Genomic DNA, 19,213 nt, shown 5'->3' on the forward strand with positions numbered 1-19,213 from the left:
AAAGTGTGCGGACCTAGTTCATTAAACTTGGACATAAGGTTAATCAAGTATTATTGAACATCCTGCCTGTGTTTCAGGTCACGTGACCAAGGTCAAAGGTCATTTCGGGTCAATGAACTTAGATCATGTTGGGGAATCAACATTGAAATCTTAACCTAAGGTTAAGTTTTTGAAATGTCATAACTTAGAAATTATATGGAGCTAGTTCATGAAGGTTGGACATCAGAGTAATGAAGTATTACAGAAGAACCTGCCTGGGTTTTGTAGTAATATGTGTCATTTGCATATTTGATTTGTGATGATGTAACTGACGTCATGGTGTATACACGGTGCTCATGGTTGGTTGTGATATGGTAGTTCCGTCCCAGCCAAACTTGTTGCCGGTGTCGCAATCAAATTGAATCAGTTAACCTAATAATGATGTTGGAACATATAGGCCTAGTACAGAACTAGACTATAGCTTCATAGGTTTCAGGTCACATGACCAAGGTCAAAGGTCATTTATAGTCAATGAACTTTGGCCATATTGTGGGTATTTGTTGAATTGCCATCATAACTTTGAAATTTTATGGATCTAATTCATAAATATTGGTCACAAGAGTAATAAATTATCACTGAACATGCAAGTTTCAGGTCACATGACCAAGGTCATTTAAGGTCATTGATATTTGTCCATGATGGGGGTAATTGTTGCAATTATGCATTTTATACTAGAATCATTTGGCACTTTTTAAATTTTGCCTGCATTGCAGAGTAAAAATGTAGGTGCCACTGCTACATTGTCTACATTGAAATCTTATCCAAGGTTAACCCTATGGAAATGTCATGAGTTTCATTGTCTATAGACCTAGATAATGACACTAGGACATACTGTATAAGTTGATCAAGTATTACTGATTATCTTGCATTATTTTAAGGTCACATGATGAAGGTCAAAGGTCATTAAATCAATGATCTTTGACCATGTTTTGGTATCAAGATTAAATTTCAAACAAGATTAAGCTTTAAAATTTTACTATAACTTTGAAAGTAAATGGATTTAAATATTGCATGAAACTTGGACATATCGAACGGGTTAAAGTCAAGTACCGGTAGGAAGTTATTCCTTAAAAAGCTGTGTGCGCTATGAACGCCTAGCTTAGCCGGGTAATATAGGAGCGCCTTGAGCACCTAACAAGGTGGATATGTGCACAATATAAATACCCTATATTATAACTAGTATTATTATTATATTATAATCAAGTATCATTGATAATTTTGCACAAATTTCAGGTAACATGATGAACATCAAAGGTCAGTTGAGATCAGTAAAAATTGTATTTTATTATCAAATGATTTATTTGTCCATCTTATTCAGCACTACAGCTATATAGAATCATGTAAGGCAGAAGAGACTGCCAAAGGCATTCCAATCATTCTTGTTATACATAAAAACATGTGGGTGGACATTTTATTGGATTCTTTTGAATGCAACTTTAGATTGTTACCACAACTGACATTTATATTCCAAAGAAACCTTGTGAGAAGACAAGGAAAGAGAAAAGAGCAATGATTTGATGTGAGCGAGTAAATGTCCATCATTTGATTGAATGTGTCCTGTAAAAAGAGTTTACCTCATCTTGGTTGTTGAGAGTCAAATGCCATCAAATTGAAATTGTTGATTCATTGACTTTTCTCCCTGGCTGATTAGGTTAAAAACGAAAGGCCTTTTGCTCAAGTCTCAAACTTCTTAAATTTCCTACATACACTCATAATGGTTATATTTTCTTTTTTTTTGGTTCAAATTTATAACATTTAAAGAAATATCTCAAATGTTTTACTAGATTAAATGAATGTGTATGCTGTAATACAGAACTGTTATATGAAATGAAATGTATGTCCAATTTACAGAATAAATTCTGTGATTGCACATGAAAGTTTAATTTGATTGGGTGCTTGATCAAAAGAAAATGTGCATGTTTTGTTTTTTTGGGGGGGTAATAAATTCCAAAGCATGGAAGTGTCAGGATATGCTTTTGTCAAGAGCTTTCTAATTTCCAATGACGAAATGTGCAAGTTAATTAATTTCTTAAAGAGCCTTTTTAAAGAAAAATAAAAACATTGCAGCAGAGGGGGCTACATATTTAGATTTGAATTAAATGAAGTTTTTTCAGAGAATCAGCAGTTGAAAACAGGTTCAACAGCTACCATATTTCTGTAAGATTGGCTTGTTAGATGATACACAAGTATTTTGCATTAAAATGGAATTTGTAGTAGTAGTTGTAGTTGTAGTATGGACTTGAAATCAATTTCTATTTTAAAAAAATGAACATTTTCTTTTTAAAAAATAACAAGAATCTTTCAAATTTTTAAATAGAATTTCTTTAAAGTGCCCTTTGGACGTGGTATCAATATTGTGAGTAGATTATTTTGAGAGTGTCTGTTACCATTTAAAAAACTATCAGAGTGTAGTGATAGCTTGAAGTAGACAATTTTTCCTGGCGATGAGAGGGAAGGTTAGAGGAAATGGATGGGTGAAGAGAGGTATGGGGAGATAGGGGGATAGAAAAGAGAGAGAGGGGGAAAACAAAGAAAGTGTGGGAGGAGATAGAAAATAGAGAGGGAGTAGAATAAATAGAAAGAGAGAGATGAGGGAAGGGGAGAGAGTGAGAGGGATAATGGTAAGCTGTGAGGGGGTGCCCCATGATTCTATTCATGGTAGGTGAAAATAAGGATATATACCCTGAGCCCTGTAACATACAGCTAAGCGATTGATTGTGATAATGATTTCTATGTTTAACTGCGTTCATGGTTGTGTGTAATCAATCGTAAATATCAATCCCACAATCAATCGCTAATGTTGAGGATACAGTGCTCGGAGTGGGATTTACAGAGAAGAGCGGTTGGATGTAATTAAATACAAACACAAAGTAATGGTGCAAAATCGGCATGGTAGAAATTCTAGACTTTCTTTCTTAATGCACTTATATATAAAGGTTTCCTCATGAAGTCATACTGGTTTGCCAAAAAAAGATCAACTCTCCAAAGTATTATTTTCAATTAACCATTTTAACTATCTATCAGGTTCAGCATTAACTGATACCTGACATTCATGTTAACTACCTCCATAAAAAGATGAAATGATTTATCATGATAATAAATATGTGCAAGTATATTGTGGAGGGTAGCTATCTAATCAAGATATGAATGTATTTTTGGTTTGGGAATATTGTTTAAGTACTGCATTCATTAAAGTTCATCTTTACATCTGGTAAATCTTCTTAAAGCATATGTAAATGTAACTCTTCTTATTTCATTACTAGATTATGTGAATTTGTGTGTTCTAAATTGGTAATGATGTAAAGGATATAATATAAGAATGATATCTATTGGATAGATTTAGGGATTTTACGCCACAAATTATTTTGACCGGTTGTCCAATCAAATGAGAATATCTTTTTTTTTCATTCATAAAATTCATTATCTGATATGAAATGGGCTCAAAATTTGAGAGTATTTTTCTGAAGCATTTCAATATCCAACTACTAAAAGAAAATGCTCGAAAGGCTATTTTTTATACAAAAATAGAAAAATTGCCAAGAGTAACCACAAGGTGGCAACTTTTAATCTTTATGGCATGAAAATGACAAATTTTAATTTTTAACTACTTAAAAGCATCCACTACAAATTTGTAGTAACGAAATGTTAGATAATACTCAAGTAATTCATATCATGGAACCTTTACCAAAGCTTTGAATGGCTTTAGAAAGTTCACCACTAATCATTAACAGATGCATCAGTATTTCCACCGTAATTCAATGATGTTTGATATTCACATATCTTAAAATGTTGTGGCAAAATTTTTCAGAACACAAACAATCAAGATCATTTTTGTCTTGTAATTTGACTTTTTAGGTGCTTTTAAAGGAATTTAAGGGAATTTTGTTTGGTATTAAACTGCTGCACATGAAACCGAAATTTATAGCCATAATCGAATATTATTTGAATAAATTTGATTTTGTAATAGTAAATTTTGTATTCTTGAACATTTTCTGTATACACGTATAAGAATATAACAAGGGGTTAAAAAATAAATTAAAAATGTTATTGTTTGTGACAAATTTATCAAATTGACAGTTACTTCTATCATTTCTATTATTGTCTGCATTGGGTTTCTTAGACCTTTCATCACTAGACACTAGTATTCTTAATAAAGTATGGAAAAAGGGCAGGTGGTTTTTGATATATATTCCATTAAACATCAAATTGGCATATTGTGGTTGTGTGCCTATGAACAATGCAATTATGCTTTTGCTTTTTCAACTACATATGGTTCAATGGATGACTCCACATTAGAGCTGGTTTTGTCTGCATCTAGGGAGAAGTCGATAATGTTTGTATTATAGATTAAAGATTCATTACCTGAGAGGCAGGCAAATCTATAGATTGTCTGGGTGACTTACCATTTCATTAGCAGATTAATATTTTAGATCATGCATTTACATGTACCATGACTATGTGAAAAATTTCATTTCCAAGGACTATAATAATAATAATAATAATTGGCATTTACTGCATATAGCGCTTTATCAATCTATGACTGTTCAAAGTGCTTCACAGTTATTATTACCTGGTCACAGGATTTATAGCATTTCAAGCAGCCTGTTAGGTTCACACTTTGCTACAGTGATGGTTGTTTCCTACCGGTACCCAATTAGCAAGTGGGTAAGAGCGGCAATGTGTGGATTGATGATGCCAAAGGACGCTAGGCCGTGGTGGGATTTGACCCTCTGATTACAAGGCGAGAGTATGAGAAGCAATTCTCGCATTTTCAAGTCTGATTATTTTTTAGATTTCTGTATGCATTCCTTCTAAACCATTTAAGTATTTATAATTGGTTCAGTTAAATTCATCTCGGGTCATAACAACAAACTACTTATTATAAATACACATTCATTGATTAACTCTCTTTCAGGAAAGTTAGTTCAAAGTCAGAAACAATGACAATAAGTCCACAATATTTCCATATCATTGTGCCTCATTGCCAATACCATCATGACCTTGAAAGACACCAAGTGATATGAGAGACACGATCACAGCTACCTTCAAATTGAGTGAAGTTGTTTCAGACGTGACTTTGGAATGTGTTTTCCCGTCAGGGGAAGGAGAAGAACATGTTCGTGGGTTTTGAGTATGTTACCTATCAGGTCGAAGGGAAATCGACATCTCAAGTTTCCCCTTGTAATGACTGTCACTCTGAAGTGCAATGTCAGAGAGGTTTTAGCATGACCTTGGGGTCCCTAAGCACAGTGCATGCTGGGAACTGTGTGATCTGCGAAAAGAGTCCATGGGATGTGCAGACTGAGAAGAGAAGGGATTAATGATATGGTTATTACTTGCATGTATTCAGAAGTTGATGTTATGATAATGGTTATGATTATGATGTTTATTTATCTGTTTATTTAATTCATTTATTTTATCCATTTACTTATTCATTTATTTATTTATTTATTTACATTTTCTTTAAAAAGACAGATTGTCCAGTTCAAGTCAATTGGCAAGGGAGCCCTTTTGAGTATCATGATTATGAACATGACATACACATAGATAAAACGGTGATCCATGATTAATGTAATGACAAAAATTTTCATTAGAAGAAAGACAATGAACTTTGATTGCTTAATATTTATTGCAATGGTAATGCAGTAATGGTAAATATGATTTGTAATGAAGCAAATTTATACTGTTGAAAACTCAATGTAAGAAAGAGACACTAAGAGAATAGTTTAATAGATACATGAAGATTTTGAAGATGTTATATTGCATTATTCTGTCATCTTCTATCTTTCAGATTTCTCAGTCAAGCTAGTCAACGGCTATGTGACCAATGCGGGTCTACTGCTCATCTTCTACCAAGGCTCTTGGGGTACTGTCTGCAATAACTCCTGGACGATCACAGAAGCTGACATCGTCTGCAGGCAAATGGGCTACCCAGGTGCCGCTGTGGCTTCGCATTCAGAACTCACCATTCCACTCGGCAAAGATGGCTACCCAACCCTTTTTGAGAATTTTCATTGTAGGACCAATAGCACCCACCTCTCCAATTGCCAATTTGAGGATTTCTCGATGGAACGTGGCTGCCAAAGTGTGCAGTTATTGTGTCAACTCCCGCAGCCAACAGGTAAGGAAGAAAGCTTTTTTTCCTTTCTCGGATTCTGCCACACACTCTCAGAAATATTTTTAACCAACTTACAGAATCATTGAAAAAATTCTGAAAGTGCATGGTCTAAATCCCATTTATTTTAAAGCCCCTCTTATGTTTTCTGTAGTACCTAAAACGTGTCTGCCACTTTTTGAGTTAATAATAACAATAATAGGCATTTGTATAGCACCATCTGTCTAGAAATATTCTATTCCGAGGCGCACAAGAAAAGAAAGAATGAGTGTCAAAGTGCCAATAACTAATACTGTTAGAAAAGATAAGACCTCAGTTTAAATTTGAAGGGTTCCAGTGATGGTAAAATCCTTAAATTCAATGGCAAATTATTATGCTACACGTGTCTTGGGAGTCTTAAGAAGTTGCTGGTGTTATGATCTTAGGCTACGAGCTGTTGTATAAGGCGTGACAAGGTCTTGTAGATATTTTCGTGCCATACCATTAACACTTTCCAGTTCATTACTTAATGCATGGGTTTATGTCATACAACTGTTTTTAACGTTGAAAGTATGAAATAATACCATATTGTAATGGATTTGTTTTATAGTTCTACATATTGTTTATATTATTACTTTAGCCAGGATCGTAACCAAAATAAGATGACTGCATATGGTTTGAATTGGGCTGAATTTTAGGATGCTTGTGTTATGCAGTGACTAAATTTGAAAGATAAAGTGTTTAAAGAGCAATTTGAAAAAAAAATGAAAAATACGAATGCAATATTTTGGATTGTAGAAGGAAGTTGTTTTATGCACAAGGAGAGGGCAGGCATGGGGAAGGTGAAAATGGTAGTATTCTCGGGTCGGATAGTTATGAACATTTTGCATTATGGATAGAGTTATGAATGTATTTTTGTGAACATGTTAATGAATGTTACTGGAAGTTTGTGTTTTGTACATGAAGTTTCCCCATTTGAAAGAGAAATAAATTCAAGAATTTCCAAATTCTACATAATTTGTAAAATATAATATGAGTATGTCAGTGACTACGAGTATAATGCAAAATCGTTGTTATTTTGTAGGATGGAGTTGTATTGGTAAGATATACGGATGGGGAAACCATGTTTTATCACATTACCATTTTTGTATGAACATTATGTAGCATGGGAAAGATACACAGGTTTCAAGGCAATTTTCCCCCAAAATGCTCATAAGAGCACTGAAAATCCCTGTTCACTGCAATGTTAAAGCTTATCCAAAAGGTGGTTTCAGACTGCCTCAAAGTTTGTCAGTTCCAGGTATTTCTGATCAGGAAATTTACCCTGATCAGAAAATACCATGTAATATTGGCAATGTGAAAGCAAATTACGCATAATCTTCCCAGAAGAAAATAACCACTAAATAATAGGTGCTTGTCAAAATTACGAGAACTTTTGCAGGGATTTTTCCAAGGTGGCAGGTATTTTGGCAATGTAAGCAATTTACGGGAACTTTTAGCCCAGCAGTTGGGCGCGGGCTCTGTGGGTGGCTGCTGAGCTAGTGATTTTGAATCTCGCGCCTTGCCCACTAGTCAGACCATACTGCGCATGCTCGTAACTTCAAGAACTTATTCCGAGGGATGTGTTTCGGGGCAGTGTGAATGCAGGAATAATTGATGGGTATTTTTTAGCCTAAAACAGTTCTTGTAATTTAACCGGGATTCTTATGATCAAGGCAGTTTGAAACCACCTAATGTTGCAGGGGGTTGTGAGTAGACCCTTGGTAGCCCCCCCCCCCCCCATAACAAAATAACATTTTCCTGATAAAACTCTAACTTTGTGGAATATGAGCTACTTTAAAAGATACAGTTTGTAGACAATCCAATCACCGAAATGCATTGAACTGAATAATGGAATTAACATGAACAGACCTCACAAAGAGACGGTAATTTGATATCACTAATTATTCTTTTTCATCATGAATTAGGAGCTTAAGAATATGCCTAGTTCACATGAGTGCTTTTGTAATCATGATCACAATAATGAAGTATATAAACTCATCGTGCATTCCCCTTTCTCACAAATTCATGTGCGGGGAAATTTATGGCTGGTAATATCCGCAGTTGCCTCGTTGACTTCACATTTCAGGGGGATTGATGCATAGGGTACTGATAATACATGAGGTTTTATGTAGTGCCATTTTTTTCCTATTTTGCTCAATGCTTCAGGCAATTAATGAAATAAAGGTATGTTGTAAATTGATGAAACCTTTTTCATAATTGGAGCTTTGCAAAATGCTTCAAAAGGCTTGAGATTGATAGAATTGGGGGCAATTTTTGACAGTATACTATGGATTTATTAATGAATTCTTTCAAAATCTTGCAAGTGAATAAGGGCAGGTCAAAGCAACTCATAATTTTTGTAGTATGCTTAGCAGTGAGTCTTAGAAGTTTTGTTTGAATGCTCCCCAGGGAGTGGAAAAAGTGTAGGCCTATAATACCGTGTTTACACAGTGACACGGCTCGGGGGTTCGACACGCGAGCCGTGCTCAACACGGCAATTTTATGCTGTGTAAACGCGATCAGTGTGATCCGCGAGCCGTGTCGAACACGGCTTTTTCGATCCGCCAAAATCGTAGGTTTCAACCCGCGAGCCGAGTCAGACTCGGCAATTTTTTCGTGTGTAAACAGAAAGCCGTGTCGAACTCTCTTGACCTAGGTCACTGCGCGCGCTTTCACTTTTGGCATTGTTGTTGTTCACACAAACAAGATTCGATTCCGGCGGTGAATTTCCCGCCTTTAATTTGCGACGTCATAATTCTTCTTCCGTTCGAGATCCGCGAGCCGTGTTGAACTCGCCTTTTTATATGTACGTATAAACGCGATCTCTGATCCCTTCTTCGCAGTGTTCAACCCGGCTCGCGGATTCAACACGCGAGCCGAGTCAATGTGTAAACACGGTATAATTGTGTGCTGGCGTGCCAAGAGGCAAAGACTGGGGTCGTCATCATCTGCTATAATCTTCAAAGGGCTCTGCAGTCTATCTCAAAGATGATAGTAATTCTGATATTATTGGGTGTTAACTAACACCATTAATTTAACACTGGTGTAAATATCTTGGTGTGTTCTTCTTTCAACGCAGAATGATGTAGTTCTCACAAGTGCTGTTTTTGCCCTGAAGTTAAACATCTGAAAGATCCCAGTGGCTGGTATATGATGTATGTAACAAACTTTTATGAAGTATTTCAGTTGAAAAGTGCTGCAAAAGGTACACGAATTGAAGTGATAAATCTTTCAAAGGCATTGACCGTTTGACTTGTTCCCCATTTCATGCATTTGATTTCCGTAGTTTAATCTTTTAGAAAGCAATTAAATAGTAATTTTGAAAATTGACACTCGTATTGAGTTTTACACAGGGTTCATTTTGATTACTTTTGCAAGTGAGAACGCCCGTTAACAATAAGATACTCCCCAGGAGCGTAATTTTGATGCAACCCAGATAAAATAGTAACAAAAATAGATCAGGGTTTGGGGTGAGTTGAATGACCAAGGGACATCGCCCTGGGAGAAGGCATGAAAATTTAACAGACATCTTTCCTTTTCATCTAACCAGAGGCCATTTCATATTGAATTACAATTATTTTAACTTTTTTGCCTTTATGACAACTACCATGGCAACAGGCTCAACAGCCAATCACTATCAAGGTTTCCATATTATAGCAGTTGTAATAATAATAATAATTACTTCTTATTAAGTGCTTTTTCAAAAGTTAAAAAGTTGAAATAATGACAAAGTAAAAGTAGTCATGAGTCTTTATAAAACATGGCCCAGAATATCTCCTATCTTTATCAGCATTTTTAGGATAGAGGAAACTAGAATATAAGTCATGTCAAAGTCATGTCAACAATAGCTGAAACACTTTTAGTGATTTTATATGAGCTCTGCTGATATTTTATTTCTTTTCAAATTGGATGAAACATGCATCTATTCAATTACACTTATGTTTTAAATGATTCTTCTTTTTTTTGCTACTCTTAATATTCTTTTGCATCATAAGATTTAAAATCTGTCTGCCTGAAGATATAAATAGGATAAATTCTGTGAATTATACTCACTTTTAATCTTGTATACAGATATTAAACGTGTAGTTTAGCCGTTTAATCTTTTTTCACAGTCCTGTTGATTATTTGTGAACATTTGAACTTTTATGTTTTATTTAGGAATATATCTATATCATAATTCTTGAACTTTTATACTTTATACACAGGTGGCAATGCCCTTTGAGTGCTTACTTAGGGTATGTCGATTTTCAAATTTAAACAGCAATATGAATCATGATTGAAAACTTTCTTACAAAGCGCTGATATAATGAGAAACAAAGGGTGTGTTCAGTGTTCCCCATTTCCAGTCATAAAAGTAAATGTCTTTCAGATCGTGATTAGAAGGAAAATTTAAATGCCGAAAAAGAAATGTTTGTAAACATGATCAGCTCAGATTTTATTACATTGAAAGCGATTTGAGGTTTAAAATACATTTGCTCTCACAGTGGAATCCTACACAAGCTAGTGCCAGAATAGACCTTTATTGTGATGAGTCAAACTGCACAGTAAAGCTGCACTAACTAAAGCGGGAAATTCAAAGACAACATATATATAATGATATATATAATGTATATTTTTGACACTGAACAGTGCAGCGCTGATTGTGTTTGTGTTTTGTAAATTAGTTTTCAAATCACAATTCATATTGCTGTTTAAATTTGAAATCGACAGTGAACATGCCCTTATTTAGTCATAAGACGTCATAAAGCTACAGACAAAGATCATATCCTGAGATTTTCAGCTCATTCCATGATTGAGAAGTGTTTTCATATTTAAAAAAATATTTTTTGATCAGGTATGTCATCAAAATGAATTTTAATATAAAGTCATCAAATATATACAATTTACACATTTTATTCATATACTCCTAATCACAAGTGGTTTAGGGCATCGTGCATTCAATTTTGATTATAGATTGTGAAATGCACTTGGAGGGGGGGTAATACCAGTAGTTGCATAAGCTTTAAGAATTCAATGAAAAGTGCTCTAACCCAAGGTAAATATATTCTTGGGAATAACCGAGAATGACCGGGTTCAGACCCTTTCAAAGTTTCATTGGAATTGAGAAGAAGTTCAGCATCTGAGAAAACTGTATGGTCATTTGGTGGTCACATTGTCTCTTCAATTGACTTGCATGAGTTACATGTATGTGTTTGTGGTTTTCACCCAAGGAAGAAATTTCACACCCTTGTTTCTATGTTTCTTGAAGATTTTGTCATGAGGGCGGTATATAGGGGGGAGCAATGTGACCATGTAATAATGCATGGTATTTCATCCATGCAGATATCTCAAAATGAACATCTATCATAAAATGGATCAGAAAAGCTTGAAGAAAGCGTAATAATCCCGTTGGCCTGTTGGGACATCTGGGCATGGATTGTTGACTTTGGACTTGTTACCCATGCTGTAGCAAGCATTGGGATCACGTGATGGGAAGCCGCGGGCAATGTCCGGCAGCGGTCCATAGGGTCAGCCGTCATTAGATTCGCAGACGAGGAGGTGGGTGATAACCTGGCGGTTATTTGCAGAACCCAGTAATCAAGACAAATCCTACAAGAATTCGTTTCCATTGGACTCTGATGGATAGAAAAGAAGGTGTCTGCACTTTCATGGGTCCTCCTGCGTTACCTACAAATTAAGGATTAAGAGGGCAGGGGAAGAAATTGTTGCAGATCTTATCAGTAACAGCTCTGCAAACCGACCCATAGATTTCCTCTAGTAATGGAGATTATGTTCCCTTCTTAATCAAAAGTTGAGAGGAGTTGCAGAGTTTAAGCAAATGAGAAGAAGCAAGCTTGTTTTATTAAAGTCTTAGACATCATCGTGACTGAGTAAGAAACTGCCTAATTGCCATTTTAACCTCTTGAAGAGATTTTGGGCATCGATTAGGTCTGACTAGATGGGCAACTTAAATCGCCTGTGCAAGGGCAATATTTAACTCTGTTAATATTTCAGAACAAATACAGTCTGCAGTGTAATCAATGATCAAATTTCTATGCATAGTTCCCTATTGAAAGAGGGGGGATTTTTCAGGTTGCTTTTATTAGCAGTCTTACCCTGAGAAAGGAGCTCCTGAAAAGTTTGACAAATAAAGAGCAACTGGTCAAGAAAGGAATTTTTAGGCAGTTCAGCAATAGATAGCCAGTATTCCATGGAGCAAGAGACAAATTGTTGTACTCCTGCATTGAGATTGGATCGTTATTTTTATTAGACACCCTGTATACAACTGTGGACAGATCAGAGGAAGGTTCATAGTTGTAGTGCAAACTGACTGGTAATCTTCATTGTATGTCTGCATATTGGTCAGAAATAAAAATGCAAGATGCTTTGTGATAGTTGTTTTGTTCTGACATCCTCTACGCTATTATTTTGGGAGAGTAATTGGTATACGTGTGCTAAAATCCTTCATATATGTATTTTTTAATCATGGTGTAATTGGAAATGCATGATGTTTTATAATGCATTATTTGTTGAGACACTCTGTACATGATCTTGTTGATAGAGTGATTGATATAATCTAATATTAAAGCCTTGATCTGAGGGTGTGAATCTTCATCATGGCGTCATCGCCATGGTAATGATATATTAGGCTGGCATTTAACGGAATTCGGTCACATTTCCACACAATATCAGTGGATGTTGAAGGAAGGGGAGATGGAAGAAGAAAGGAATCTGGCACAGAAAACGGAATATTATTTCAAAAATGGAGTTCAGTCATGACCATCGATATGAAGACAAAAATGGTAATTGATTAATAAAGAGAAATTGTGATTATTAAAGAGAGATTGTGTGATAATGAGGGTTATACGGGAAAATTGATAATTGAAGTGGATAGAATAGATGAGAGCAGGGATGTTTAAGGAATCAAAAACTTAGTTAATAGATTCTATATTGAGATTAGAGAATGTATTGAAGAAAGAGTAGAAGAAAAGAAAATGGAAGTTTAGATAGGGGGTGTGTGTGTGAGAGGGAGAGAGAGAGAGAGAGAAAGATGGAGTGAATTGCAAAGAGTGGATGCTATAGGAGTGAAGGAAAGCAAGAGAGATGGTAGCATTTTGCTATTCCCTTTTTTAGAAACCATAAGTTTTTGCTCGATACCATCATGATATACACTCAGAGGCGCAGAGTTCAATGCAAATATAATTTCAATAGGTTGACCTTATTAGAAGGGGGAGAATAAATGTCACCTGCCACCCAAAAATCAATGATATGAATCTTTAGATGTTTTTTTATGAGCTTGAATAAAGAAAATACATCCTACATTTAAATAAAGGAGGACTCAAATGCATTGAAGTGAACTTATCAAATATGATTTGCAGTAACCCACACAAAGAAATTGACCAAAAGTTGAAGAAAATCATTGAGACCTAAAAACAAAATGAGAAAACAAAGTTTTACATCTAGGGTTTACTCAAGCATTTAGTGAATGAAACTATGCTTTGAACTAAACTTCTTTGAAAAACATGTTTTTGGTTTGAAAAGTCTTGATTGAACACAGTCACATGCAACGAGGATGTACGTTAATCTGTGCCCGCAAAATGTGCGATTACTCAGGAGACAGCTATTCGAAGCTGGATAAAATGCATGGAAATCATCAAAATGCTCAAATTCCACTCCTTGAATATCACGTAAATTACACCATAGGGAATCCATGCATGCAGGAGGCACATTTGGTTCTGTGGCAGTTGTATCAGATATATAACATTCTAGAAGTGTCTTTGGAGATGATCTTTTTTTTTTTTTAGAGATGTGCATCAAGAAATTGATTGCATTCATACAAAGTCTTATAAAAAGGACTTAATTCTTGAAAAGTGGAGTGCACAGTCACCCCGAAACTTCTTGACATTCTTATGTATTTCTAAAACTTGCGTAATGATTTTTATGAAAGAAGGTGTTCGAAATTGAAAAGGAAGAGATAAAAAAGAAAAGAAAACAGAGATGCAAATGTGTTTTAATATATTCATTATCGTATTTGTAATCTGAATAAATGATGCCTTTGGTTAGATTTTCTTTCAACTCATTTGTCCTTCTTTTGGCTGTCATTTAAAGACACTCAGCATTGAAACTGCTTTTGTTAAGAGTTTTTTTTCAGTTGTGTTACAAGCAATATAGTTCCATGTGTTTCTTTTGTATATGAGTTCCATACGTCCATCTCGTTGCAATATATTCAAAACATGATATCTAGTGAAGGAAATCAAAATGAATATAAATCTTAGATGTGTGTATTTTTAGGACACTACGTATAGAGCGAGGGTTGTGCTTTCATATTCTAAAAGGTTTTGTGACCTACAATGAACGAAAAAAACATGCGCAAAGGAAATAGTCTATAGTCATTTGAATCATCCCATTGATTCTAATGGATTTCCTCCAAGGTGTCTGACATTATAATGACCTAAATATATAAAGGGGTCATACCTGATCGGGGTAGGGGGGTGTTTCACAAAGATTTAAGTATGACTTAGAGTCGCACTTAAATGCCGACGCGTACAAGGTATGCTACGCGCAATCTTATTGATCAATACGCAGTTGTGTCTGTCCTCTGTCCACCAATGTGGTCATGCCTTTAATACCGAATGCAGCTAGACATCTAAGTGCGACTGTAAGTCATACTTCAGTCTTTTCAAACACCCCCCTCCCGGTTTTGAGTAGGGTATGATTGCTGATAACGGCCTAGAAATAATTCATTTAAATTTGGCTTGAAAGTTTTGTGAAAACACATGAAATGAGTCATTTTTATTCTATAATCATTATTCTCTGCATCTGATATCAGACCAAAGGTATTCATAGTCTAGAGATAATCCCCAAAGTGTGTTTCATAAAGAGCGTGACTTAAAGATATGCATTAAATGCCAATGCATACATTAATGTGCAATCTCATTAACTATATTGTGTGTCCTCTCAGCCATATGATGATCTGAACTAAAAAAATGCATTTTATTCTGCATGCAAACAGGAATGTAAGTGCAACTTTTAGTCACACTTAAGTCTTTGTGAAACATCCCCTGATGTATACAACACAACATAAACTTGGAGGTTGAATACCAACATCAGGCTGTTGTTATATTTATGGTGTTCATGTTTTCTGCTACATTGACACCAATTGATGCCAAGTCTTCGGAAACTGTCGGAACCACAATACCCGCCAGTTTTTATTACAAAGTTTAGAGATCAATCCTTACACTAAATTGAACTCTATTAATGTGGATAACATAATTCACAAGTCACTATAACTGTACAGTACCTTGGTATAAGAATTAAATCCAGAACAATTAAGAGTGCTACGTCTTCATCTTTATAAGATAACAATAATGGTGATCATAACCATGGAGATACTACTGCTGACGAAGATGATCATAAGGATGGAAAATTTTTGCTTTTCATCATGAGAATCATTTTTTCCCCAAGATTGAGAATTGATAGGTTTTCATTGTAGGAATTCTAATCATATGCTACTTCCCCCATTTGTTTGAATTGGTCATGTACTAGCTCTAAACATTGTCCACATGGCTATCCTGCGGACATAGTTGTCACGGACACGCTTAATCTAATGGATGATGGATAACATGACAGTTTTAGGGCACCACCCGATCATACTCTTGCAATGACTTCAAGCTGTGAGATGAGATACGACTTTAACCGTTCACACTTTAGAAATGATATTTTGAGTACATAGGTAGGTTTTTTACCATTCAATGCTTGGAAAGTGGTGTTTTACTATCATTTTTCATTTATTTTAAATATGACATTATATATTTACCATTCTCAAATAAAAAAAAAAATTCTAGGATACAATTTTTGTCATTCTCACTTGAGAAGTAATATTTTGTATGTATGATAGAAGCTTTACTATTTTTACTCAAAAATTGACAATTTTTTGAATTTATAGAATTTTAACCATTCTCACTTGAAAAGCGATGTCTTGTTCATACGGTACAATATTACTGTTCTCACTTTTTAAAAAAAAGTGATGAAATGTTTGCTTGGTTCAATTATAATTTTCTCACTTGATGCATGTCTTTTACATATTGTCTTTTGAAATTGATTCATAAATGAATTTTGGTTAGATTTGGAATATGATTTGACCTTTCAATAATCATTCATGCTTTCTTAGAAGTCATGCAAAAAAAACTACCTTCTAATATTCAAGTTTTAAACACCAAGATAGGTTAGTGTGAACTCTTTGATTGGATGCATTTATACATGTATTGACTTTATCAGAGAAGTAGGCCAATTGTCTAGCTATACTCCTCACCAAGGGACTGACAAATTGCATTAGGAAATTCTACACATTTTGAAAGTGTTCCTTGATTAAAAAAAGAAAAGTCATATCTTCCAAAAGAAATGGATTTATATATTTTTTTGTTTTCCCAAATCGTTGTATTACTGTGACTTTGACCACAAATTATTAGGAAAATAATGCCACTGAACTCTACATGAATAATGTTGTATGCAACAAATTATTCTTTATCTTGTACTTAACAAGAATTGATTCATTTATGTCTAAATCCTCATATCAAAATCAAATGTAGATTAATGTTGTATCTCAATGGAAAAGGGGTTGTTGACTTCTATGAGCTCTCCTCCAGCTTCTTTGTCTCGAAATCCCCTTTTCAGTTTTGATTTATAAAATAGCTGCCATCTGGTTCAGCATTACCATGCAAGGAATTCATGGAGATTTTGCTTTAGTAGTAGTTAGAGAAAACTGCTGCATTGTCATCTGACTTCATACAAAGCTTGAAATGAGTCTACAATTATTTTCAGGTTTGTGTAAATGATGATAAGTCAGTGACTTCAAATGTTTCATTTTTTTACTACAGGGGGTAGCTCCAGGGCATTTTGATGAAGGAACTTATTTGTGATCTCATTTTCTCTATCAGTTGAAAAATAGGGGTATGACCCAGTGTTTCTTTTTTATACATTTTTCTTCTTTCTTCACTCTTCAATTTTTCTTTTTTTTTCTTATTCACTGCTTGATCAATGACACCTCCTCTATTTGACACCATGAAAAGGTATACAGTCTGTAGTTGTATAATTGCTCACTTTATTATTTTCTCTATATCTTGGCTCAAACTACATGTATGCATAAGCATAGCGCAATTCTTTACTGGCGTTATAAATGAATTTTTGTTGTTTGGTCATGGTTGTGCATGTCAAAAGGAATTTGTGAGCCGATTCTTGAAGTGAGTGGATTGCAGTCTTGACCTCAAGTCTGTGGCAGATCCAGGAGGGTGGAGGGGCACATCCAGCCCGCCCCCCCCCCCTTTGAGAGCCATAATCAAAATTTGTAATGTAAATATGCTGTTCTTACATAAGTTTACCCCCCCCCCCTCCTCGAAAGCCACAGCATATATTTTTATGGGAATATGTCATACATAAAGTAAGCCTAAAGGGCCCTTTCATGGGGGGGGGCTTGCTTGTCAAATTTTCTTTGGGGATAATGGCCACGGTCTGTAGTGTACCAGACAGATGCTGTTTGGTCTTTGGCTTGGTTGGTAGTTGCATGGCCACACTACTGCTACCTCTTCTTGCCAATATCCATTCACAAAATCATGATGAAGATGAACCCTCCCAGTTTTGACATCTTTCATCATTTCTCATTAAATATGGGAGGAAATGGACACGACCTATTTGACAAGGCATTCATAATGGAGAAAAGATGTGACAGTTGGATGTGGATTGATATCAGAGGCATCGATGATTGAAGGTATCAGCCTCAAAAAATGGTCATGACAACTGGCACATTGATTTGAAAATATATATAATCTACAACTGAACTCTAAATTGAATTACATGTTTGTATTTGATATCAACTGGTAGATTGAATAGCAAAAACTTGTTTGAGGCGAGTCTAAATTGAACTTTCTACTGCGTGGCTGGTGTCTTAAAAGGAATTGGGATACAGTTCATGACCCACTTTTAAAGCAAGCAGTTGAAATGATCTTGTTGTAAAAGCAGTAATCATCAGTAAAGATCATGGGACTTCTAAAAAATGCTACATGTAATTGTATAAAAAAGGACAGTCTATAATGGTAAATTACAAAAATGATATAGCAAATGTAAATATATAAAATCCCTAGACTTTTTGATCATGAAGAACGAAAAGCCGAAGAGAAAAAAGAGATGGTGTGATTTTTATTATGCATGGATATTTTTATTCTTTTGATTTTGCAAATAATGCATGGACATCCTACTGATGAAATACATGTAGTGATATTGGGAGTACACTTACATATATGTTTCAAATATGAAGGAATGCTCCAGACAAGAAGAAAAAGATTTTATTACATGAAGTAAGATTACTGAAAATTATCTGATGTAATGTAAAGAAAGAACTGAAATATCAAATATTGTTAACCTTCGAACTGATTAATTCCCTTACGCTTTACTCCATAAACCACCCAGATACAATTTTCTTTCACTTTTCTAGTAGTATCTTTGTTATGTCTTTTCTCATTACAGACCCCCCACTATACTCTTTACGACTACGCGATGGTGAGAAACCAAGTGAGGGCAGGCTTGAGGTCTTTGTCCACGGCATCTGGGGCACCGTCTGCAAGGATAGGTTCTCCAAGACGGCTGCCTACGTAGCCTGCCGACAACTCGGCTACCCTTTCGCCTTGACCTACCTGCCATCCTCTTCGTTTGGATCCGGATTCGGTCCGATAATCCTTGACGATGTCCGTTGCAACGGGGACGAGAGGAGGCTATGGGATTGCCACCATCGGAGTGCCTGGACACATAACTGCAATAAGAGAACAGAGGTCATTGGGGTACGCTGTAGTATGGAGACTTCTATGCGAGCTGGTGAGTAATGTTTGTTTAGTCATAGAAACTGCTATTTGCCAAGGACCACTATAAATCTACCAACCATTTCAAAAATTAGTATGTATTTGTTATGAAAATAGGACAGGAATACAAAATTTTGAAATGGCATTCTCAATATGTATGTGCAGTAGATAACACAGATAATTGTGAATGCTTGTCCTTTTGAATATTGTC

At 35.3% G+C, this 19,213-nt stretch overlaps 1 protein-coding gene across 3 annotated transcripts in view; it reads left to right on the forward strand.

Annotated features, from left to right (window-relative positions):
• LOC121407283 (deleted in malignant brain tumors 1 protein-like) overlaps positions 1-19,213 on the forward strand; it is a 106,076-nt gene that overhangs the window by 78,194 nt on the left and 8,669 nt on the right. For all 3 annotated transcript variants that reach the window (XM_041598262.1, XM_041598263.1, XM_041598264.1), the window contains 2 exons: positions 5,831-6,160; positions 18,674-19,018. In XM_041598262.1, the coding sequence (XP_041454196.1) occupies positions 5,831-6,160; positions 18,674-19,018 (675 nt within the window). The remainder of the gene's footprint in view (positions 1-5,830; positions 6,161-18,673; positions 19,019-19,213) is intronic.

Source organism: Lytechinus variegatus, chromosome 2 (assembly GCF_018143015.1).
Source record: "Lytechinus variegatus isolate NC3 chromosome 2, Lvar_3.0, whole genome shotgun sequence".
Lineage (NCBI taxonomy): Eukaryota > Metazoa > Echinodermata > Echinoidea > Temnopleuroida > Toxopneustidae > Lytechinus > Lytechinus variegatus.